The sequence below is a fragment of the Capra hircus genome, unplaced genomic scaffold (genome assembly GCF_001704415.2).
Source record: "Capra hircus breed San Clemente unplaced genomic scaffold, ASM170441v1, whole genome shotgun sequence".
Taxonomy (NCBI): domain Eukaryota; kingdom Metazoa; phylum Chordata; class Mammalia; order Artiodactyla; family Bovidae; genus Capra; species Capra hircus.
Genome location: NW_017189575.1, coordinates 25,293 through 49,616, shown reverse-complemented (window position 1 = coordinate 49,616; position 24,324 = coordinate 25,293). Strand labels below are relative to the sequence as shown.

Genomic DNA, 24,324 nt, shown 5'->3' with positions numbered 1-24,324 from the left:
TCATTCCTGCCCTTCCTCCTGTATGACCCCTTCCGTGGTTTGAGCACTGAGAAGAAGGCAACCACATGACTGTCCTGCTGTCTCTGTGGGCCATCAGTAGGTGAGAATGCCTTTCCTCTTCTTCAGCTGATTAAGGCTGATTTGACAGATGCAGTGAGCCCCATCAATCTGCCCAGAAGCTGGCAGAAGGTGAAGCCAGGTATAATATGCAGTGTGGCTGCCTGGGGGAACTCAGAGTAGATATGCCCTGTGCAGACACACTATAGGAGGTAGATCTTAAAGTCCAAAGGGAGGAGAAATGCATCACTTGCTATGCTGGAGATCCAAACAAGAGGAAGAATTCTTTCTTGGTGAGATCCTCAGTGTTGTCCATGCAAAACCTTGGGTTATCAGGAGCCGCGTTAGGCATTACTGACAAAATGGAGGCATGGCTCCCAACCCCCTCTCCTTGTCCTGCAGGCACAGACCTGGGATGTAGGAGTTAGCTCCTGTGATTCTGACCTGTTCCTTCCTTTCTTCAGTTGAGTTGGCTGGAAAGAATGTTAAGGTGCTTATTGTTCTTGAGAGAAGCACGAGATAGCACAAAGCCTTCTGCAATGGTGCCCAGAAAATAATCTATAAAGCAACCATTGACATTTGTTCAAGGATTTTTACAAAGAATGTCCCAGGATGAGCACATAGGCCTCAGCTTGAGGCCATGGGAAGGATTGTTATCTGAGACCTGTTTGTGAGGGAGATGTTTATGACAAAGGAAGATTGCTGAGTTTAGGGTTTAGGAATAATTAAGAGTAGCTAGAAGCCTTTTTAGGAGATAGTGAGCTTAGGATACTAGGGGCAAGCAGGATAGAAAGATAAAAGATAAGCTGAAGAATGTGATAGGCAGCTCAGACATAAGCATGAGTTACAGTGTAATCACAAGTAAACACGATTCTGAGAGAATCGCTGAAGTAGGAACTCTGTTTGAAGGGCAACAAGGAGATAATAAATCTGGGTGAAGGGGAGCGGAAAATGAAAAACCTCTGAACTAATGTTTTTCAAAAAGTATAAAGAAGACGTGATGCTTGAAATAAACATGTAGTTCCATACCTTGAGTCAGAGGCTACATCATTCCCCGCCAACACCGCTCACCCCTTCAGGCTGATTCCCTGGCTGCTGGGGCTGGACTTTGGCATTGGGTCAGCTGAGCTGGGAGGATGGGGGGCAGTGGGAATGAACCCCGTGCCCGTGTCCCTGGCCTTTCCTCCTCTCTGGTCTCTGTCCTGTGTTCCTGGTGGTGAACACTGCCCCAAAGTCATATATGGGCGGAGGCTTTGTGTGGGAGGAGCAGCAGGATTGTCAGTGCCTGGATGAAACCTCAGGACCAACAAAGGCCCTGATGTCAGCCCAGCCCGTAACAGAGACCAGCCTGGGCATCATCAGGGAGAATAACTGAAAAAGGTGAGCTCAGCCCTTGCTCTTTCTGCCCACAGGGTGACTCCAGGGGCCCGCTCATGTGTAATGGTGTGGCCCAGGGCATTGTGTTCTGTGGAGAAGAATATGGGAGGACTCCATATGTCTACACAAGAATCTCCAGGTTTCTGTCCTGGGTCCAAACAACAATGAGCCAGTACAAATGGCAGGGATCAGCCTGAGGTGCCCCTGGGATGGACCCCTCCATCTTCCCTGGAATGGGTGCACTGGGCAAAGTGGGTGAAGGAAAGCTGCCTGGAATTTAATAAACTTTCATCTCTTGAGCAGAAATCACTGATTCCTCTTTTATTTACCTGAACACATTTGTTAGGCATCTATTCTGCCAGGCAACCATCTATTCACATCTGATCTTCCTCCTTCAGCACATACACTGCACCCCACCCCCACCTTCCAACTCTGAAATAAAAACTCCTGCTGCACTGACAGCCAGCTCCCTCCAGTCACATGTTGCCAGTGCCAGCTCCACCTGCAGGCTACCCTTGAGCTCCATCAGAGAAGGGAGACCCCTCCTCAGGAACACACGACCCTCTTGTCAACGATCCTTTTGTCTCATCCATATGCTTCCTCCTCATCCACACTTAATCTCCTATCCCCCATCCCAGTGCCCAGGGGGCAACAGAAGAGAATCCAGATTTGGAAGGAGGGTCACCGGAGAAGCTCTGGGGTTGTGGGCAGCCCTTGTCCATCCTAACAGAAATGGGGGAGGTTTACAAAGGTGTGGCTCACTGAATGCAGTCCCTCCCCGAATCACAACACACAGAGGTGAGAAGTCTGAGATAGTTTCAGGAGGGCTTCAGTCTTCCCAGGCCCAGCTCAAGTTCCTGTCACAGCCCTGAGCACTAGGGCCCTGTGAAGCCTCTGGTGTCTTGACAGCACATCCTCCTTCAGCCCCAAGTGACCTTGAGGGAGCTCTTCCATCTTGGGCTGAGCCAGCCTCTCCCCACCTCCGTTATTGCCACATAGGTGTTTATATAAATATATTTATCTCTAAAGGAAAGTCATTGCAATAAAAAGTTTTGGATTCAGGGGTATCCTAATGTTTCAAAGGTTTCTTATAACCTATAGGTTATTGACTCAATTTTTCCTCCTATTTATCAATAATCTCTGAATTTTTAAAATCTACCAATGTATTTGGGAAAGCTACTAATTTTTAAAACATGCAGCTTAGGGAAGTCTAGGCTGAAGGGGAGTGGTTTGCTGAACATTTGCATGGTGAGTGAGTTTTGACTGTGGCCCAATGCATTTTGGATGGAAAAGCAACAGACATCATAGTTAAATACAGAACATATAAATAAGAACATTAACAGAAGTGCAGAATTCCATCATCCTCAGATCATCCTTAATGCTTAACATATTTCCTTTTGCTCTTTTTCTATTGGTTCATAAGATGTTGTTCTTTCAGTTCACTTGGGATTGGGTTGTATAGGACTCCTCATGTCGTCCTTTCCATTCCTCTTTCTTCTGTCCTCATACTGGTGAGAGGATTGGGGTCATCTGCACATTTTTAGGATGGCCTGGCCCAGGGTTATCTGAGGCATGGTTCTCTGGACACTGGACAGAGAATACTTTGTGGGGAGTAATTATTAGGATGAGTAGCATCCGTATTTCTTTCACTGCTCACAGTCACCAGCATGTTTGGAGAGGAAGCCCCTCTTCCCACTCATGAGCACTCTGATTTGGGTGGAAGGGCCCCCATCTCAGCTTGAGGGATGCTCAGTGCCAATAGTCCCAAGGACGGTTTGTATTGGCCCAGTGAGTATCAAGTCCAGGACTTTTGTTCAGAACTGTGGGATAAGAAAACTCCCTATGTTGTGAAATATTTACATTTAAAGAGGAGATTCTAAACACTCCAAAAATGTGAGTCTAGAATGGTAACAAGATAGGCAATGGGATTGCTGTTTGGGGCACTTGGGTGTGTGCAGGGTACCTGCTCATAAGGCAAGTCCAGTCTCTGCCTTCCCACGTGGCACCAAGCAGACCCCCTTGTCTTGGTCCTCACCATCTTTCTCTCTACCCGCAGATTCTATGTCTACCTCTGCCTACTGTCAGCTTCTCAAGGGCAGGAACTATATCTCTCATATCCCTGGACCTTGCTATTGAGTAATTATTCATGATCTCATGAGAATCATAAAAGAACCAACAGTGGGGAAATGGAGATGTTCTTGATTCAGTCACTGAGGTGCTCCTGGAGTCCAGCCCCTCCACTGCTATATTATGGAAGAATCTTTGCAGTCTGTTAGATTAGTTACTAACGGGGTGTTGGCTACAAATTTAAATTATACATGATGGCCTATCAGTGGAATCCTGCCTCCCAAGTAATGTGCATTAAGCTAAAGTGCCTTTGTTTACGATACAGGAAACATCCTGGCCAGGCCCACCAATGAAAGACTGCAGGACAGAAGAAACTGACACAGCCTCTCAGGAGGCTGACTGGAACCAAGGAATGTTTGATGCCACTCCCTCCTCTTTTATCATAGTATAACAGAAGCCTGAATTCTAACTCAGGTGAAACGGTTCCTTGGGACACAAGTCCACCATCTTCTTGGTCTGCTGGCTTTCCAAATAAAGTCACTATTCCTTGCCCAAACAACTCATCTCTGTGTGTATTGACTTACTGTACAGCAATGAGCTTGGACTTGGTAACACTGACTGCGCCACAGCCTTCACTTTGTTGTTGTTCTTGCTCTGTGTCTCTGCAGTGGGAGTGCAAGTGTGGTGACTGTTGTTCTCACCTATCCCACAGCAGAGAACATGGACACACGTGGCATGCTGACACCTGGCAGGGGGGTGCACAGCTCTGGGAGGTCTGTGGGGGCACTGAGCCTCCCCTCCTTCCTTCCTCTATGCTTTGTGTCTGGAAGGAAGAAACCCAGCGGCTGTGACGTGGGCAGACCTTCTGGAAGATGCAGCCACTCCTGCTCTTGATGGCCTTTCTTTTGCTTCCTGGGCTGGAACAGGTAGTGACTGTCCCCATTCCTGAGGGCAGAACACATCTCACTAAACCTCCTGCAGTCCTGACCCTCTGCTCAGCTCCAATTTCTGAACCAGCTGTCATTCCAACCAAGAATACAAGTTTGATGCCACATAGACACTCAGCAAGGAGGGATGGTGGGCTGGAAGAAAGATTTTCACTAAGATCTTTCATGGGTCTCAGACTCTCTCTCACCACCAGGAAAGTGGGTTGTGCATTTGGTGGAGGAAGTGAAGCTACAAAACACAATAAGTAAAATCCCTCAGTCCAGCCAGGATAGGACAACTCAGACAAACCATCCACAGTACGGGAGTTTTGGTGACCCAGCTTAAGAACCAGAGAAAACTTCTCAGTGTTTCTCACCCTTCACTCTTGCTAGGAGAGAAGTCCAGGGTGTGATTGATCAGAAGTGGCTAGGTGACATTACCCAAAGCTCTCTAGGTGCCTTGACTCTTCCCCAGACCCCAAGAAGTCCATTTTCTGCCCCACCTCCCCGCCTCTCAGGCGCTCAGCTGCCCCAGGGTCTTTAGCAGTGCCCACCCCGATTCCTATAGCCTTGAATCCCACCAGTACTGTCCCCATCAATCTTGGCCAAAAGCTAGCCATTCACTCGTACAGCCAAAAAAAAAAAAAAAAAAAAAAAGAAAAAAGAAAAAAAAATTACTGAGATCCTGGGATGCATTAGGCTCAAGGACATGAGGATTTTACAAAATCCACTTCTATATGTTCCTAGTGCTAGCTCACATTAATTTCATAATATTCCTGAGAAAGCTCCCAGAAGCCCTGCACTCATGTCATTGAAAAGCACAAGACACAGTGTCACTCCCCCAGGGTTGTCTGTCACCTCAATTTCCCTGCAGCTGCAGCCCTGTCCTGAAGTCATCGGCCTGGCACAGCTCCTGGGCTGTATCTCCTGTGACTCCACGCTCCTCATACCTCTACTCTGTTCTCTGTGCAGCTCAATCAGCATCACCCTGGGGGCCCAGAGCATCAAGAAGCAGGAAAGTGTGCAGCAGGGTCAAGTGCTTTTTCTTTCCAAGTAGAATGACGTGCCTTATAAGACACAAGAGTGACATTTATTGTCCTAGCACTTATTGAGGAGGGGAAAAAAGTAGTCTTTTCCTCATTCTCTGCGATGAAAGCTCCATCATAAACCATGTTTGATATATGTGTCGTTCTTTAATCACTAAGTCATGTCTGACTTTTGAGACCCCATGGGCTGTAGCCCAGTGGGCTCCTCTCTTCATGGGATTTCCCAGGCAAGAATACTGGTGTAGGTTGCCATTTCCTTCTCCATGGGATCTTCACAACCCAGGGACTGAACCTGGGTCTTCTGCATTGTTTGGTGGATTCCTTACTGTTGAGGCACCTGGGTAGCCCTTGATATGTGTGTATCTTGTCCCAACATGTGTGTGGGGTCTCTTTTTCTTGTCCATTAGTCCTTATCCCTGTGCTCCATCAATGCCACACCATCCTCAGTACTATGACTTCATTTGCTAAAGCAAGACCTGCCATCTTGTTCTCATTCTTTAAGACGACCTGGCTATTTTTGGTCATGGGTTTTTCCACATCTATTTTCCATGTCTATTTAGAACCAAGTAAGTTCTATGAAATACCTCTTGGGTGCAGTGAATCTATAGACCACTTTTTGGAGAAATGACATTTAAAAAATATTTTCTCTTCCAATCATGAACATGGAATATCTTTCTGTTTAAATCTTCTAGAACCCCATGCCCAAGGAGCAGTGGCTGCACGGGTGCAGGAGGGCCTAGAGGATCTCTCCCACGTTGAAGGTCAGGAAGGGCAGCAGTGAGGAGATCCCCTGTGTCGAAGGTAAGGAGCAGCGTCTGCGCTTTGCTGGAGCAGCCGTGTAGTGATACTGCACACCCAAGGTAAGAGAAACCCAAGTAAGATGGTAGGTGTTGCAAGAGGGCATCAGAGGGCAGACACACTGAAACCATACTCACAGAAAACTAGTCAGTCTAATCACACTAGGACCACAGCCTTGTCTAATTCAATGAAAGTAAGCCATGCACTTGGGGCAATCCAAGACGGGTGGGTCATGGTGGAGAGTTCTGACAGAATGTGGTGCACTGGAGATGGGAATGGCAATCCACTTCAGTATTCTTGCCTTGAGAACCCATTGAACAGGATGAAAAGGCGAAATGATAGGATACTCAAAGAGGAACTCCCCAGGTCAGTAGGTGCCCAACATGCTACTGGAGATCAGTGGAGAAAGAACTCCAGAAAGAATGAAGGGATAGAGCCAAAGCAAAAACAATATCCAACTGTGGATGTGACGTGATAGAAGCAAGGTCCAATGCTGTAAAGAGCAATATTGCATAGGAACTTGGAATGTCAGGTCCGTGAATCAAGGCAAATTGGAAGTGGTCAGACAAGAGATGGTAAGAGTGAATTTTGACATTGCCATTTTGCATCTCTCTCCATGGGGATGGTCTTGATCCCTGGAATCAGCGAACTATAATGGACTGGAATGGGTGAATTTAACTCAGGTGACCATTATATCTACTACTGCGGGCAGGAATCCCACAGAAGAAATGGAGTAGCCATCATGGTCAACAGAAGAGTCTGAAATACAGTACTTGGATGCAATCTCAAAAATGACAGAATGATCTCTCTTCATTTCCAAGGCAAACCATTCAATATCACAGTAATCCAAGTCTATGCCCCAACCAGTAATGCTGAAGAAGCTGAAGTTGAACGGTTCTATGAAGAACTATAAGACCTTTTAGAACTAACACCCAAAAAAGATGTCCTTTTCATTATAGGGGACTGGAATGCAAAAGTATGAAGTCAAGAAACACCTGGAGTAACATGCAAATTTGCCCTTGGAATGCAGAATGAAGCAGGGCAAAGACTAATAGAGTTTTGTGATGAAAATGCACTGGTCATAGCAAACACTCTCTTCCAACAACACAAGAGAAGACTCTACACATGGACATCCCCAGATGGTCAACACCAAAATCAGATTGATTATGTTCTTTGCAGCCAAAGATGGAGAAGCTGTATACAGTCAACAAAAACAAGACCGGGAGCTGACTGTGGCTCAGATCATGAACTCCTTATTACCAAATTCAGATTCAAATTGAAGAAAATAGGGAAAACCGCTAGATCATTCAGGTGTGACCTAAATCCAATCCCTTATGATTATACAGTGGAAGTGAGAAGTAGATTTAAGAGCCTGGATCTGATAGAGTGCCTGATGAACTATGGAATGAGGTTCGTGACATTGTACAGGAGACAGGGATCAAGACCATGCCCATGGAGAGAGATGCAAAATAGCAAAATGGCTGTCTGGGGAAGCCTTACAAATAGCTGTGAGAAGAAGAGAGGTGATAAACAAAGGAGAAAAGGAAAGATATAAGCATCTGAAAGCAAAGTTCCAAAGAATAGCAAGAAGAGACATGAAAGTCTTCTTCAGCGATCAGTGCAAAGAAATAGAGGAAAAGAACAGAATGGGAAAGGCTAGAGATCTCTTCCAGAAAATTAGAGATACCAAGGGAACATTTCATGCAAGGATGGGCTCGATAAAGGACAGAAATGGTCTGGACCTAACAGAAGCAGAAGATATTAAGAAGAGGTGGCAAGAATACACAGAAGAACTGTACAAAAAAGATCTTCATGACCCAGATAATCATGATGGTGTGATCACTCATCTAGAGCCAGACATCCTGGAATGTGAAGTCAAGTGGGCCTTAGAAAGCATCACTACGAACAAAGCTTGTGGAGGTGATGGAATTCCAGTTGAGCTGTTTCAAATCCTCAAAGATGATGCTGTGAAAGTGCTGCATTCAATATGCCAGCACGTTTTGAAAACTCAGCAGTAGCCACAGGACTGCAAAAGGTGTTTTCATTCCAATCCCAAAGAAAGGAAATGCCAAAGAATGCTCAAACTGCTGCACAGTTGCATTCATCTCACATGCTAGTAAAGTAATGCTCAAAATTCTCCAAGCCAGGCTTCAGCAATACATGAACCGTGAAATTCCTGATGTTCAAGCTGGTTTTAGTAAAGGCAGAGGAACCAGAGATCAAATTGCCAACATTCACTGGATCATGGAAAAAGCAAGAGAGTTCCAGAAAAACATCTCTTTCTGATTTATTGACCATGCCAAAGCCTTTGACTGTGTGGATCACAATAAACTGTGGAAAATTCTGAGAGAGATGGGAATACCAGACCACCTGACCTGCCTCTTGAGAAATCTGTATGCAGGTCAGGAAGCAACAGTTAGAACAGGACATGGAACAACAGACTGGTTCCAAATAAGAAGAGTACGTTAAGGCTGTATATTTTCACCCTGCTTATTTAATTTATATGCAGAGTACATCATAAGGAATGCTGGACTGGAAGAAACACAAGCTGGAATCAAGATTGGTGGGAGAAATATCAATAATCTCAGATATGCAGATGATACCACCCTTATGGCAGAAAGTTAAGTGATGTCGCTCAGTCGTGTCTGACTCTTCGTGACCCCATAGACTGTAGCCTACCAGGCTCCTCTGTCCATGGAATTTTCCAGGCAAGAATACTGGAGTGGGTTGCCATTTCCTTCTCCACCGGATCGTCCCAACCCATGGATCGAACCCAGGTCTCCTGCATTGTAGGCAGACGCTTTTACCATCTGATCCAAAGTGAAGAGGAACTAAAAAGCCTCTTGATGAAAGCGAAAGAGGAGAGTGAAAAAGTTGGCTTAAAGGTCAACATTCAGAAAACGAAGATCATGGCATCCGGTCCCATCACTTCATGGTAAATAGATGGGGAAACAGTGGAAACAGTGTCAGACTTTAGTTTTTTGGGCTCCAAAATCACTACAGATGGTGATTGCAGCCATGAAATTAAAAGATGCTTACTCCTTGGAAGAAAAGTTATGACCAACCTAGATAGTATATTCAAAAGCAGAGACACTACTTTGCTGACTAAGGTCCGTCTAGTCAAGCTATGGTTTTTCCTGTGGTCATGTATGGATGTCAGAGTTGGACTGCGAAGAAGGCTGAGCGCCGAAGAATTGATGCTTTTGAACTGTGGTGACGGAGAAGACTCTTGAGAGTCCCTTGGACTGCAAGGAGATCCAACCAGTCCATTCTGAAGGAGATCAGCCCTGGGATTTCTTTGGAGGAATGATGCTAAAGCTGAAGCTCCAGTACTTTGGCCACCTCATGCGATGAGTTGACTCATTGGAAAAGACTCTGATGCTAGGAGTGATTGGGGGCAGGAGGAGGAGGGGACGACCAAGGATGAGATGGCTGGAGGCATCACTGACTCAATGGACATGAGTCTGAGTGAACTCCGGGAGATGGTGATGGACAGGGAGGCCGGGCGTGCTGCGATTCATGGGGTCGCAAAGAGTTGGGCACGACTGAGAGACTGAAGTGAACTGAACTGAAAGAGACCCAGCCCTAAGAGCTCCCCTCAAGCCCTGAGGAGCTGTTCCTGGTTTGTCCCCTGGCTGCTTCTCCCACTTGGAGATAAACAGGACCCACTGTCTCACCTTCCTGCACAGTGCGCAGCCGTCAGCACAAAGTCCCTTCTTATCAGGAAACCACCACAAGCTACCTGCTTCTCCCGCGAGGTGACAATTTCCAGGTAGGACATGTAGGGGCGGGAGTGTGGCTTGCTCTCTGTGCCCCCGATGATCTCCCCTGGAACACAGAACCCCAGGGCCTGAACACAGAGGGTGCAGCGGCTGGCTTCAAGTCGGAACAGGCATCTCTGGAATCTGCACTCGCCTCAAGTTCTGCCCTCTTCCTCTCGGGTGGCTCTGGTGTCTGCTGTCTCTGCTCCAGGCACAGCAGCCAAGCTGGCCTCGGACGCCTCGCAGTCACACTCACCTAAGGTTTCCCCCCACTCCCATTCTGTCCTCACTCAACCCTCCTCTGTCCCCGTGCATGACCAGCTCTCCCGGTTCCTGTCTCCACCATCTCCATATCCCAGGTTGCTCAGAGATCAGCCAAGTTACAAGGCCAGAAGGTGAAGGGAACACAGGACTTTCAGCTCAGTGTCATACATTCCATACAGAGAAGACCACCCCCTGGGACCCCCTGCTCTGGGCTTTCCCTCAATCAACGTGGGCTCCTTGTTTCTGGGAACGACCATGGGCTGCAGAGAGAGGGTGTGCACAGCCCAAGGGGAAACTTCACTCTAGGGTGTTGGGGAGAAAGCCTGGGGTTCTGTTTAAGGGTCAGCAATCTTCCGAGTAAATCTTGTTTTAGGGGTTGATCCTGCAGTTTCCAGAAGGAGTGGCCGGGCAACTCAGCAGGCTGGGCTCTGCAGCAGAGGAGGAGGAGCACCAGCGGGAGAGGAGGACGATGCATCTTCTCAGAGAGGCTGCCCAGGGCACGTGCTGCTTCTGTTTTCTAGTCTTGGGTTTTTCACTCCCAACAAGTGAGGGCAGGGCCAGGCTGGTAACCACAGGAAGTGACGGGTCATGTACTCTTCTCTCATACTGTGCCTGTGTCTTCTAATCACAATTTCCCCTAGAGATGCCCTCTGTTTTGTTTGGATGTAGCTGAGGCCTGAACCTCCAAGTTTTGGCCTCAGGGATGAGCTCTCCAGTGTGGTTCCTCATTGATGTGGAGGTGGACGGCTTGTGTCCTTCCCAGGCAGGGCAGCTGGTTAAGGCCCATCAGACACATGGGTGGGGGAGAGTCTTTACACTGAGAATTCAGAAGCACATGCCCTTTGAAGGCCATGATGCATATTCTACAAAAAGCCCCTGTGTACGCACTGCATGGATGTGAGTGCTGAGCACAAACTTGTACCCATGCAGATGAATCAAAAGTTTCAGGAAATAGGGTTTATCCTTATGATGTGCAGTGCTCGCCATCATTTTCTCCTTCTTGTCATTCCTTTGTATTCCAATCCACAGCAGAATGCAAGCTGCATGTCACTTAAAGCTGATTACCTGAAACCTGGAAAGCATGGTATGGATCTCTCTTCCTGCAAACCGGTCGTTCACTGGCTTAGAAGAAGGGTCCAGAAGGTGAAGCTGGAGTCAGTGTCTGTCAGCCCGTTGGGGTCTGATTCATCCTGTGGGCTCCGCCCAGCTCCCCACAGTGTCCACTGACCCCACCACTTCCTGAAGGCCCGGCTGTCAGGGTAGGCTGACTGCTCTCCCCAGGTCTCCAGTGTCCAGCTCCTTGGAAAGGCGGTCTGCCCTGTGGAGGTGTGGATGTACTATCCTTGGGATCTGGGCGTCAGCAGTGCATGGGGCCTGAGCTTCAACTCAGCGTGTGTGCTGGTCTCCCAAGCAAACATCACATATAGAGCCTCTGCTCCTTGTATTTCATGTTTTAAAACTCTTACTTAATTATACAAATATAAAAGGAGAGTTAGGGTAAAAATCATAAACATGGTTTATTATCATTCCATGTAAGTTCTTTTATTTTTGAGAACCTGTCACATTTCTTCATTTTTTTTTTTTTTTTTAAATTGGAAAGTGCTTCCCTGGTGGCTCAGTGGTAAAGAATCTGCCTGTGGGAGACATGGGATCGATCTTTGATTCAAGAAGATCTCGCGTGCTGCAGAGCAACTAAGACCATGCGCCGCAACTATTGAGCCAGTGCTCTAGCCCAGGAGCCACGGCAGCTGAGCCCATGTACCCCAACTCCTGAAGCCCGCGCATCTAGAAACCATGCTCTGCAGCAAGAGAAGCTATCGCAATGAGAAGCTGTGCATCATAACTAGACAGTAGGCTCTTCTTGTTGCAACTAGAGGAAAAACCTCCTGCAGCAACAAAGACCCAGGACAGCCCAACACAAACAAATAAGGTGTGTACATGTGTTTGTCTGTCATATAGAGTTAAAGTTTATAATCAGATATGTTTTTCAGGGTTTGTTATGTCTACATTGATCAGTGGCAGAACTGGAAGCCCAGACCTGTGGGCTATAGACAATGGGAAAAATGGATTCTCTGGGTCCCTAGTCTGGGGCCAGCAGTAGCAGCCATCCTGCTGGGCCTGTCTTCTAGGCCTCTTAGGGAACATGGTGAAACCTGCATGAGGGCCCTTCAATGGCAGGCTCCTGAGAGCTAGCTAGAGGTCTTGCTCCGTTTCCCTTGTTCAGATGTGTATGGCTGTGAGTGCAGGCATCCAACTCAGATGCTGGTGGGTATGGGATTCAGAGCACTGAGGGTCACTTGGAGGAGGAAATTTTGGAGAACTTGACCTAACTCAGATTTCTCTTTTGGAAGACCTGGAGACACCGTGCCATTTCTGAAGGAAGATGACAATTGAATTGGGTGACTCTGATGTAGTTCAGGGGCCAGACTCACCCTGACATTCTAGGGGAACTTTCTTTTGGACTCTCACAGCCCTGCTTTGTTGTGACAGTTGTGGTTGACAGAGCCATCCTGAGGACTTCCAGGGCTCAGCCCTCCCCAGCATCCTGAGTTCTCGTACTTGGGAAATTTTCCTCCTTCTCACTTGGCAGATACTTCTCTGGCCCCAGACCCATTATTGAGGGGGATGGTGAGGATGGGGCAGAAGTAGGTGTAAGGATGCAAGGTAGCAACAGCCCAAGCCTGGGACCATCTCCAGAAAGAGCCACAGGGAGTTGGCTATGGTGCATCTACGCCCTGAATTGTAGTGGCTGAGGCACAAGGTTTGTGGGAAGAGGAGAAGTGAGTGGAAGGGGAGGGAGGAGCAGGAGAGGGAGAAGGAGGAAGAGGTAGGCTGAATAATGGCACCCAGAAATACCCAGGTCCTAATCCCTTGAACCTATGAATGTTACCTTATATGGTAACAGGAACTTTGCAGATGTGATTAAGAAGAATCTTGAGATGGGGAGATTGCCCATGTTATTCAGGTGGGCCCTAAATGTAATTACATGCATCCTTACAAGAGACAGGCAGAGGGAAATTCTACTGTGAGAGAAGGCCATGTGACAACCTCAGCAGAGAGAGAGAGAAAGGCAGAGAGATGCAAAGTCACTACTCTGTGGGCTTTGAAGACAGAGGAAAGGACCGTGAGCCAAGGAATGTGAGCTGTGCAACTATAGAAGTTGAAAAGTTATCAGCCTCCGGAAGGAGTGCAGCCTTGCCAACACCTCGGTTTCGGGCTAGTGAAAGTAATTTCAGACTTCTGACCTCCAGAAAGGTAAGAGGAAAAATGAGTACTGTTTTAACCCACTGTGCATGCATGCTGAGACACTTCAGGCGTGTTCAACTCTTTGCGACCCCAGAGGAGCCTACCAGACTCCTCTGTCTTTGGGATTCTCCAGGCAAGAATACTGGAGTGGGTTGCCATGCCCTCCTCCAGGGGATCTTTCCGACCCAGGGATTGAACCCACATCTCTTATGTCTCCTGCATCGGCAGGTGAGTTCTTTACCATTAGCGCCACCTGGGAAGCCTCTTTAACCCAGTAAGTTGGCAATATTTTATTACAGTGACTATATTAAAATAATACAGTGATCAAAGGATTTCATGGGTCTACCTGACACAGTCTGAACAACACTATAAACATTTGGAATAAGTCGGTGCCATACTTGACACCCCCCTGTAACTGGTGGGCGCCATCACATCTTCCAGAAGCAGGAAGAGAATTCCTTTTTGCTTTATTTCAGAAATGCAGCTCTAATTTCCATTCTTAGAGGAATAAACCGTAAGTTAAAAAAAAATAAAAATAGAAACAGAAAAGGCAGAGAAGAGTTAGAGACAGGCTAGAAACAAAGAACAAGGGCAACAAATAGAAAATGGTAACAAGTATAGTAGATATTATACCAATACTTGTTTTGAATACTACTGGTCTAAATGCACCAATTAAATGCAGAAATACACAAACTGCTGGGCGGTTACTCAGTCTTGGGAGCTAATGATAGTTATAATAGTTATGTGTTTTGTTATTTGAATCACATTAATGCATCTGAGTCTAAATTCTATGTTAGTAAAGCAATGCTAATGGTAATTCCCAAGGTTGTGATGGGAAAACAGAGGCAAACCTCAGATCCTGACATCTGTATATATTCTATTTCAATCAAACGAGCTTGATTCCTCATGTAAGATTAGGAACCCCAGCACCCCTGGAACAACCATTCTTCTACATCTACGTTCCCGTTAGTGAGACTAGATTTCCCTGCCTTTGAAGGAACAGCAGAAGGGCCCTTTGTATGAAATGAGGGAAGTCTAATTCTGAGGCATAAGTTTTGATAGCAAGATTCATAAAATAGAGATAACTCTACCTACTTCACAGGATTGTTATAAAAGTAACAATACTTCTAAGAGAGTGACAATAATTGATATTCATGAGCTTTTTAAAGTCCTAATTCCAATCCCATTTGCTCTTATGATAATGTATGTAAAGCCCAACTGTAGAGTATGATCTCTTCCCCTACCTGATATTCTTTGATCACTACCTTCTGCCTATGAACCTTTGGTTAGGAGGGAGAGAGAGATGCAGATTAATGTTTTTCAAATTGCAGGTAACCATGCTTGAAGTAGGGGTGTAGCTTGCAGTTTAATCTGGAGTGGAATAAGATGGGATGCAAAGGAGTGGCACTTAGACTGCATTGCACGTGATTAAGGAGGAGTATTGTTTCCTGCAACTTTGGATTCATTTGTATGTTTGTAGGTTTGTGCCTTTGTACTCACACATACCTATGGTATATGTGTTGGGTCTTTTTGCAAATCTATTTCCTACTGTGGTCACTGTCTTAAACATGCATATGCTTCTGAATTCTCAGTGTAAAGACTCTCCCCCACCCATGTCTCTGATGGGCCTTAATCAGCTGCCGTGCCTGGGAAGGACATGAGCCCTCCACCTCCACACCAATGAGGGACCACACTGGAGAGCTCATCCCTGAGGCCAAAACTTGGAGGTTCAGGCCTCAGCTTCACCTCACACAAAACAGAGGGCATCTCTAGGGGAAAATTCTGATTAGAAAGACGCAGGCACAGTATGAGAGAAGAGAATATGACCAGTCACTTCCTGTGGTTACCAGCTTGGCCCTGCCCTCACTTGTTGGGAGTGAAAAACCCAAGACTAGAAAACAGAGGCAGCACATGCCCTGGGCAGCCTCTCTGAGAAGACGCATCGTCCTCCTCTCCCGCTGGTGCTCCTCCTCCTCTGCTGCAGAGCCCAGGCTGCTGAGTTGCCTGGCCACTCCTTCTGGAACCTGCAGGATCAACCCCTAAAACAAGATTTACTCGGAAGATTGCTGACCCTTAAACAGAACCCCAGGCTTTCTCCCCAAAACCCCAGAGTGAAGTTTCCCCTTGGGCTGTGCACACCCTCTCTCTGCAGCCCATGGTCGCTCCCAGACACAAGGAGCCCATGTTGATTGAGGGAAAGCCCAGAGCAGGGGCCCCAGGGGTGGTCTCCTCTGCATGGAGTGTGTGACACTGAGCTGAGTCCTGTGTTCCCTTCACCTTCTGGCCTTGCAAGTTGGCTGATCTCTGAGCAACCTGGGATATGGAGATGGTGGAGGCAGGAACCTGGAGAGCTGGTCATGCACGGGGACAGAGGAGGGCTGAGTGAGGGCAGAATGGGAGTGGGGGGAAACCTTAGGTGAGTGTGACTGTGAGGCGTCCAAGGCCACCCTGGTTGCTGTGCCTGGAGCAGAGACAGCAGACACCAGAGCCACCCGAGAGGAAGAGGGCAGAACTCGGGGCGAGTGCGGATTCCAGAGATGCCTGTTCTGACTTGAAGCCAGCCGCTGCACCCTCTGTGTTCAGGCCCTGTGTTCCAGGGGAGATCATCGGGAGCACAGAGAGCAAGCCACACTCCCGCCCCTACATGGCCTACCTGGAAATTGTCACCTCGCGGGAGAAGCAGGTAGCTTGTGGTGGTTTCCTGATAAGAAGGGACTTTGTGCTGACGGCTGCGCACTGTGCAGGAAGGTGAGACAGTGGGTCCTGTTTATCTCCAAGTGGGAGAAGCAGCCAGGGGACAAACCAGGAACAGGTCCTGGAGTCTGAGGGGGAGCTCCTAGGGCTGGGTCTCTTTAGGGAAAGAAAATACTTGGCCTTAAGCAAATCATTCTCACAGTGAAATGACTGTCCTGACTCTCAGTCACTGTGAGCTCAGCTCCCCTCAGAGGAAAGGGGACCTCATCCCAGTGCCCCTCTTCTAAAAGCAGCTCCCCCTCCCCAACCCCAACACAAAGGATGTGGACTCACTCTTCAGGGGCCCACCCAGTTCTCGACCATTTCCTCCATGCCCTTTTCAAGAACACTGGCCTTTAGTTCCTGGGGACCTGAACCCACCCTTTCCATGGGAGACAGAGAACAGGGTCCACCTGAGACCCCACCACTCCCCCATTTCCTCGGACACCTCTGCCTCAGAGAGGTGGCCCTCATTAGGGCACCTTGATTAGGAAGTACCTACCCTGTCCCCTGGGTCATCCAAGGCCCACTCACTCCCTGGCATCCCCAAAGCCCTGGAAACTATCTCTGTCCCTGGGAAAGCTCTTCCTTGAGTAAAGCCTGAGCCCCTCCCATACCATGATTGGCTCAAAAGAGGGAGGTGGGAAGAGATTGCTGACCCTGGGAGAGACTGCATGCTCTTTCTCAGAGGGGGAATATCTCAGCAGACGCTCCACCATCAGCGTTTCACCTTGGCCTTCTCCCTCACATAGGTCTGTAACAGTCACTCTCAGAGCCCATAACATAAAAAAGAAAGAAGACACATGGCAGAGGCTTGAGGTCATAAAACAGTTTCCTTACCCAAAATATGACCCTGTTGTTCTCCACGACATCATGTTACTGAAGGTGCAAATTCTTCCCCACTCCCTGTTCTCCAGGCTTCCTTCCCCATTCCCCGTTCTCCAGGCCTTCCTTCCCCGCTCTCTGTTCTCCAGGACTTCTCCTTCAGGTCCCATTATCCTCACACTTTCCCAACCTGCCTCTCACCAGCACCCCTCAGCTCAGCCTCTGGAAGGGGCTCTCATGTGGAGCAGCTGCCCTGTCCCTCCCTGGTTGCCTCCAACCCTCCGCAAGCCCATTTCCATCACTGACAGCCCTCATTTCCTTCACAGTTGGAGGAGAAAGCCAACCTGACTCTGGCCATGCGGACACTCCCCTTTCCACCCCATGTAACCTTTATCCATCCCGGGAGAATGTGCCAGGTGGCTGGCTGGGGAAAAACAGGTGTGAAGGAACCAGCCTCCAGCAGTCTGCAAGAGGTGAAGCTGAGACTCATGGAGCCCCGGGCCTGTAGCCACTTCCCTGCTTTTGACCACAATCTCCAGCTGTGTGTGGGCAATCCCCAGACACAAAATCTGCATTTAAGGTGATTCTCAGACTACAGTCTTCCCCACAAATCACTGTCCAGGGTGCAGACACATTTGGAAGGAGACAGAGTTAGGAGTGTCAGCCAGTGACAAAGTGTGAGACCTCAGGTCTGAGGAGCTGAGACTGTCCCTCTGTAGACCCTACTCCCTCGGCCCTGTGGGGTCTCTGACCAGGGTCTCCTCAGGGTCAAGGGGTGCCGCCCAGGGTCAGGGGATGCCAGGAAGGAAAGGGAACAGCATCAGAGACATATCACTTCATGAGGAGCCAGTGTTCCTGAGCCTGATGACAGGTCCGACCAACTCAGAGTTGGGACCACAGGGAGGAGGGGGTGGTTTCCCAGCTCAGCTTCTGTCTCTCCGTTTCCTTCTCTGTCCCACAGGGAGACTCAGGGGGCCCTCTTCTGTGTGCTGGGGGTGGCCCAGGGCATTGTCTCCTATGGACTGTCCAATGCAAAGCCCCCTGCCGTCTTCACCCGGATCTCACCTTACCGGCCCTGGATCGATGAGGTCCTGAAAGAGAATTAACCTGGAACCTGGGCCAGCCTGAGGGGAAACCAGAGCAGGACTCCGGCAGGTACTCAGTGCCACTCACCTTGGATCAGCCTCTGGTTTTCCTCTTAAAGCCCCATCATGTCCCTAATCCTCAGGAAGGCCCCTTTAGGTCACAGATTTCCCAATAAATCACAGTGTACACCTGTCTTCCAGACCTGAGTGTGTGTTTCCTCTCTCTACTCCCAGCATCAGGCATTCCAGAAACCTTGAAAGGGGGGAGTGTGTGGTGTGTGTGTGTGAGACAGAGAGGATACCTTGAAGAACCATAGGGAGAGAAAGAAGAGAAAGGGGTTCCCTGGAGTGGCAGGATCCCCATGTCCACCTTAAAGAAGAAAGTAGAGCAGATCCTCCCCTGCCTTCATAATCAACTTGAGTCATCTTTCGGGCTTTTCAGAATCACTATGATCGTGCTAAGTGGCAGGGTCTTTAGAGCATCGCTGGCCTCTCCCCATTAGGTGCCATCCCCCTCTTCTCTAAGTTCTGAACCAAAGATGTCTCCGGGCTTTTCTAAATGTACCCCAAGTCAGTCGCCATGGTAGCATCTGCAGGGCGGGGTGGGGAGGAGGGCAGCTGTGAAGGAGCTGGGCAGGAATCAGCCTCAGTTGAGAACCTCGGATACATTTGGTTCACACTGGGCCCTCCTCACTGTCCACCTTGATAAGAAAAGATCTACCATCTGTGCAGCTTTGATGTGAGATGCAGAGAAGATCTTGTGTCACTGACTTCTGCAAAAGGAATACGTGGAGCTGATAAGAGGAGGGACAGCATCACAAGTCCTGCACGAACCACAGCCACAAACGACTGCTACCACCGCACTAGCCTGTATGACCTCCACAATGCCCAGCACTGTGAACAACACAGAGGGAAAGGGTCAGTCCCATGAGGACAGGGGGGCACTAACTCTATAATCTCGCCCAGGAGTAGAACAGCCTTGATGTGCAGGATGGAGCCTGGCCCCTGGGTTCTGTGTAATGACCTGCATTGTGGAGCACACCTGAACTGGGTAATAGGCTTGTCCTTCATGCTGAGTGTCAGCCTGAATCCCTGCTTCTGTGTCCTTGGAGACCAGCTCAGAGTCAACAGTCCTGCAGTGTCTCCCTGTGGAGCAGATCAGGGACCTGGGAGAGGAGATGGAGCTGCCACCTGGGTGCAGTGAAGCACTGGCAATGTCCTGCCCTGTGCTCCGATGGAGGCCCTGGAAGGCTACCACCGCCTAGAGGGGTCTTACGATGGGGGGCAGGACCAGGAGTCAGAATCCTTTAACATTTTGCTCAAATAGTGTTTCACAATTCTGGTTATGTTTTTCCCAAGCTCTTTATGTTTTTTGTTGCTGCTGTGATGGATTATTTTTTCAAATGTATCTTCAAACTGTTTGTTGTTCATATATGTGAAGACTATGGATCTCCTTTTACTTTTGAAATAATCTCAGGCTTATGGAAAAGTAGCAATTATAATACAAAAAACTTTAATTTTCCTGAACCATTTGAGAGTAAAGTTACTACACGGTGTTCCATCAGTCCTCAAAAACTGTAGAGGGCAATTTCTAGAAACAAGGAAATGCTTATGTGACCACAATTCAACCATCAAATCCAGGAAATTAACATTGATGCCACCAATACCATCTAATCTTCAGACAGTAAGAAACTGGGTCACTTGCCTTAATATGTTTAAATATTTGATTAGTCCCCACAGAGACTTATAAAACAGATCTCTTCCTCATCTTCTCCAAGTGCATCCCCTGCTCTCCCCGCCCAGGCTCTGGTGATCCACATCAGGCAGCCGCTTCAAAGCAACGCCCGCCTCGCCCTATTTGTCCTGCTCTGACACATCCCACCAGACTGCCCTTTCTGTTGGAGTCCCTGAATCCTCCTTGAGCTCCTTTACCACCTACTGGTCAATGCTTGTGTAAGCACCCTCCTCACAGCCCTTGGATGTTCACTTCCTACATAGCAGTAGTACTAAAAGTCGCTCAGTCATGTCTGACTCTGTGACCCCGTGGACTGTAGCCCGCCAGGCTCCCCTGTCCATGGGATTCTCCAGGCAAGAATACGGGAGTGGGTTGCCATGCCCTCCTGCATTCCCTACGGAAGGCAACGTTCCTCACTTCACTTGCGTTCTGATGTCTCATCCAGGTCATCCAGTGCAGGGTGTCCAGCCCATGCAGGATGAGGACACCGCTTGCTTCACTGTGACTCTCTTGCCAGAATCACTGTTGACCATGGGCTTTGTTTCTTTAACTAAGGTGTTGTTGCTTTTTAAGAGGCTGGGATCAAGATGTTTAGAAACAACCGTTGTTTTGATTCCATGGCTTCCCCCATTTTCATGATGGGGACATGACTGCCGCTGCATATCTCCATCCCACAGGCTCTTCTTACGTGACGCAACAAAGGAGGTCTAGGGCCCTCCTTTTATAATCTGGGTGAGGGGAGCTCTTGATTGCTTTAAGCAGTGGAATATGGTAGAATAGGTGCCATATGACATCAAAATCTAGGTAATGGAAAAACACAGCTTCTAGATGGCTCACTTTTTAGGAGATGGTCACTCTGGGGAAACCAACCACTGTGTCATGAGGGAGCCAAAGAATCCCATGAAGTGAGACAACCTGAGGGGCTCTTGTGGAGAAAAACCAATGTGCCAAGTAGTTGGAAAAACCAATAGTCAGCACCAACCACTGGGCATGTGTGAGCATCCTTCAAGTGACTCAGCCTCTAGGCTTCGAGCAGCCCTGATACCAAGGTGAGTAGAGGGATGCCATCCCCAGTGTACCTGGACCAAAATGCAGATGGGTAAAGCAATGTTGCTGTTGTTTTAAACCACTGAGTCCTTTGGTAAGTGGAATAAGCACTCTTCAGCATCACTTTCACGCTATTATGTCTATTCCACACTGCGGATCTTGCCTTTATAGTCTGATCATGATGGTTTATCTCCTCTACATGAAGCAAGGAATCTCATGTCCAATATTTCTCACATTCTTGGTGAAGAAGGGGTCTCAATACACAACCACCCTGGTGATCTAAAATGAACCATGCAAAGACTTTCTTTGATCTATCATCATGAGGCCCAGGTTTCTGGGGCTCAGGCACCTGAGGGCTTAAGGACCGGCTGATGCAACCACAACCCTTGACCCTCACCCCACCCAGTGGATGAAAACTTACAAGAGGCTTTAATTAAATTCAAATAAACAGTCCACTCTGACTTCAAAAAAGTGGTTTGAGGCTTTCAGATAAGGCTCACGTGACAAAGGCCAGAACATGGAAGGGGACGACTCAGGCTTAAAAGACCAGAAGGAAGCAGCAGCTGCTCAGATCTGGGCAGTCTTCCTGGAGAGATGGTCCTGTTCTTGCTCCTGGTGGCCCTTCTGTCCCCTACTGTGGAGGCAGGTGAGTGACGGTCCCACCCTCAGAGGCCCAGTCCCACCCCACATGGACAGACCTGCCCAGAAGCTACACTCATGCACAGCCTGGGCCTGGTCCATCTAAGAAAATTTCTGAACTCAGGGAAACCCTGGTCCCGTCTCCCCTATTCAAACTTTGGCTCCATGAGCACAGTGGGCAGGCTGGAATCTTTCTTTCAGGGAAAATCATCGGGGGCCATGAGGCCAAGCCTCACTCTCGTCCCTACATGGCGTTTCTTCGGTTCAAGATTTCAGGGAAATCTTACAGATGTGGGGGTTTCCTTGTGCGTGAGGACTTTGTGCTGACAGCAGCTCACTGCCTGGGAAGGTGAGGAGCAGTGCCCGGGCCCCCATCCCTCTGCTGAGCCCTCCCAGGGAATCCTCTTAGGAGCTGCAGGCCTGTGCCACCAGGTAACACAGGAAGCTAGTCAGACACTGGGGAGAGAGGGACAGGTCAATGCCAGTCGTGCATGGAGAGAAGGGACTGATCAAACCTGGAACATAAGGAAGCTAAGGTTGTTGCCTGGAGCCCACAGTGCAAATGTGAGAAATTCATGTTTTCCTTAGAGATAGTCAAGCTCGAGCAGGACTGAACACCCTCTGTGGACTACAGGAACTGCCACCCGCACAAGCTGCCAGGGAGCAGACAGTTTAGAGATGCTCAGCCCTAGGGCCCACCACCTAGAATTTCTCCATGCCCTCCCCCAGCCCCACCCCAAGTTTTGCCCTGTCTCAAGCTGTGCTCTTTCCTCCCAGCTCCTGGACCGTTTCTCCTGTGACACCCCCTCCCTTTCTGCTCACTGTGCAGCTCAGTCAATGTCATCCTGGGGGCCCACAACATCACGGACCGAGAGAGGACCCAGCAGGTCATCCCAGTGAGAAGAGCCATCCCTCACCCACACTATAATGATGAGACTGGGACCAATGACATCATGTTACTGCAGGTGGGACATGTGGCTGCACTGAGTCCGGGACACTTCCATCCAGGGTTCTGCATCCCCCATGAACTCATTCCAGACCCTCCCCCTGTACAACACCTCTGTGGTCCCAGTGCTGAGAAGAAGGCAACCCTATTACTGTCCTGTAGCCTCTGTGGGCCAACAGTATGTGAGAATGCTTTTCCTCTACATTCAGCTGACTAGGAAGGCTGAGATGACGGATGCAGTGAGCCTCATCAATCTGCCCAGGAGCTTGGAGAAGGTGAAGCCAGGGATGATGTGCAGTGTGGCTGGCTGGGGGCAACTGGGGGTAAATATGCCCTCTGCAGACAAACTACAGGAGGTGGATCTTGAAGTCCAAAGTGAGGAGAAATGTATTGCTCGCTTCAAAGACTACATCCCCATCACGCAGATATGTGCTGGAGATCCAAGCAAAAGGAAGGATTCTTTCTTGGTGAGATCCCCGGTGTTATCTTTGCAAAACCCTGGGCCCAACTGAGCTGGGATGATGGGTGGCCGTGGGAACAAAGCTTGCACCTGTGTCCCCAGCCTGTCTTCCTATCTGGTCATTGTCCTGTGTCCCTGGGGGGTGAACACTGCCCCACAGCCACAAATGGGTGAGGCTTCCTGCAGGAGGAGCAGCAGGATTGTCAATGCAAGGGTGAACCTCAGGACCAACAAGGCCCTGATATCAACCAGGACCCCTAACTGAGCCCACCCACCCCAGGGTGGCAAGGAGACCAGACCTGAAGAAGGTGAGTTCAGACCTGAAGAAGGTGAGCTCAACCCTTGCTCTCTCTGCCCACAGGGTGACTCTGGGGGCCCACTTGTGTGTAATGGTGTTGCCCAGGGCATTGTGTCCTATGGAAGTGATGATGGGACAACTCCAAATGTCTACACCAGAATCTCCAGCTTTCTGTCCTGGATCCAGAGAACAATGAGACGGTACAAACGCCAGGGATCAGCATGACGTGTCCTCGAGATGGACCCCTCCATCTTCCCTGGGATTGGAAGCATTGGTCAACGTGTGTGGAGGAAGGTTGCCTGGAACTTAATAAACATTCATCTCTTGAAAGTAATCACTGATTGCTCCATTATTCACAAATTCATTAGGTACCTTCTCTGTCAGGGAAACATCTGTTCACATTTCTGATCTGTTAGAGGCTCCCCCCTCCAGCACATACACTGCTCCTCCCACCCCCACCTTCCATTCTCTGGAATAAAATCTTCTGCTGTACCTACAGCCAGCTCCCTCCAGTCACATGTCCCCAGTGCCAGCTCCCCCTCAGGCTGCCCGTGAGCTCCATCAGAGAAGGGAGACCCCTCCTCAGGAACTCAGGACCCTCTTTTCAACAACCCTTGTGTCTCATCCACATGCCCTCTGCCTCGTGAACACCTACTTACCTCCCCCACATCCCAGGGTCCAGGCGGCAACAGAAGAGAATCCAGATTCAGGAAGGGGACCACCTGAGAAACTCTGGGGTCGAGGGGGGCACTTGTCCACCCTAACAGAAATGGGGGAGGTTTACAAAGGTGTGGCTCACCCCATGAGTGTTCCTCCCTGCATCAGAGGAGACAGAGGTCAGAAGCCTGAGAAAGTTTCAGAAGGCCTTCAGTATGCCTAGGGCCAGCTTGAGTTCCTGTCACAGCCCTGTCTTGGAGTCCTGGGCCCAGGGCTCTGTGCAGTCTCTGGTGTCCTGAGGGCACATCCTCCCTCACCCCAAGTGACCTTCAAGGAGCTCCTCCACCTTGGACTGAG

General features: G+C 48.9%; 1 protein-coding gene and 1 pseudogene across 1 annotated transcript; both read left to right on the top strand.

Moving 5' to 3' along the window:
- The first annotated feature begins 14,879 nt into the window (after window positions 1-14,879).
- On the top strand, window positions 14,880-18,303 carry LOC102177007 (annotated as a pseudogene).
- A 3,190-nt stretch (window positions 18,304-21,493) lies between these two features.
- LOC102176878 (mast cell protease 3-like) lies at window positions 21,494-23,644 on the top strand. The gene is made up of 5 exons (XM_018044483.1): window positions 21,494-21,613; window positions 21,808-21,955; window positions 22,436-22,571; window positions 22,762-23,019; window positions 23,374-23,644. Exons 1-5 carry the CDS (start codon window positions 21,562-21,564, stop codon window positions 23,533-23,535), a joined length of 756 nt encoding a protein of 251 aa, XP_017899972.1. The 5' UTR covers window positions 21,494-21,561; the 3' UTR covers window positions 23,536-23,644.
- Window positions 23,645-24,324: the final 680 nt, after the last annotated feature.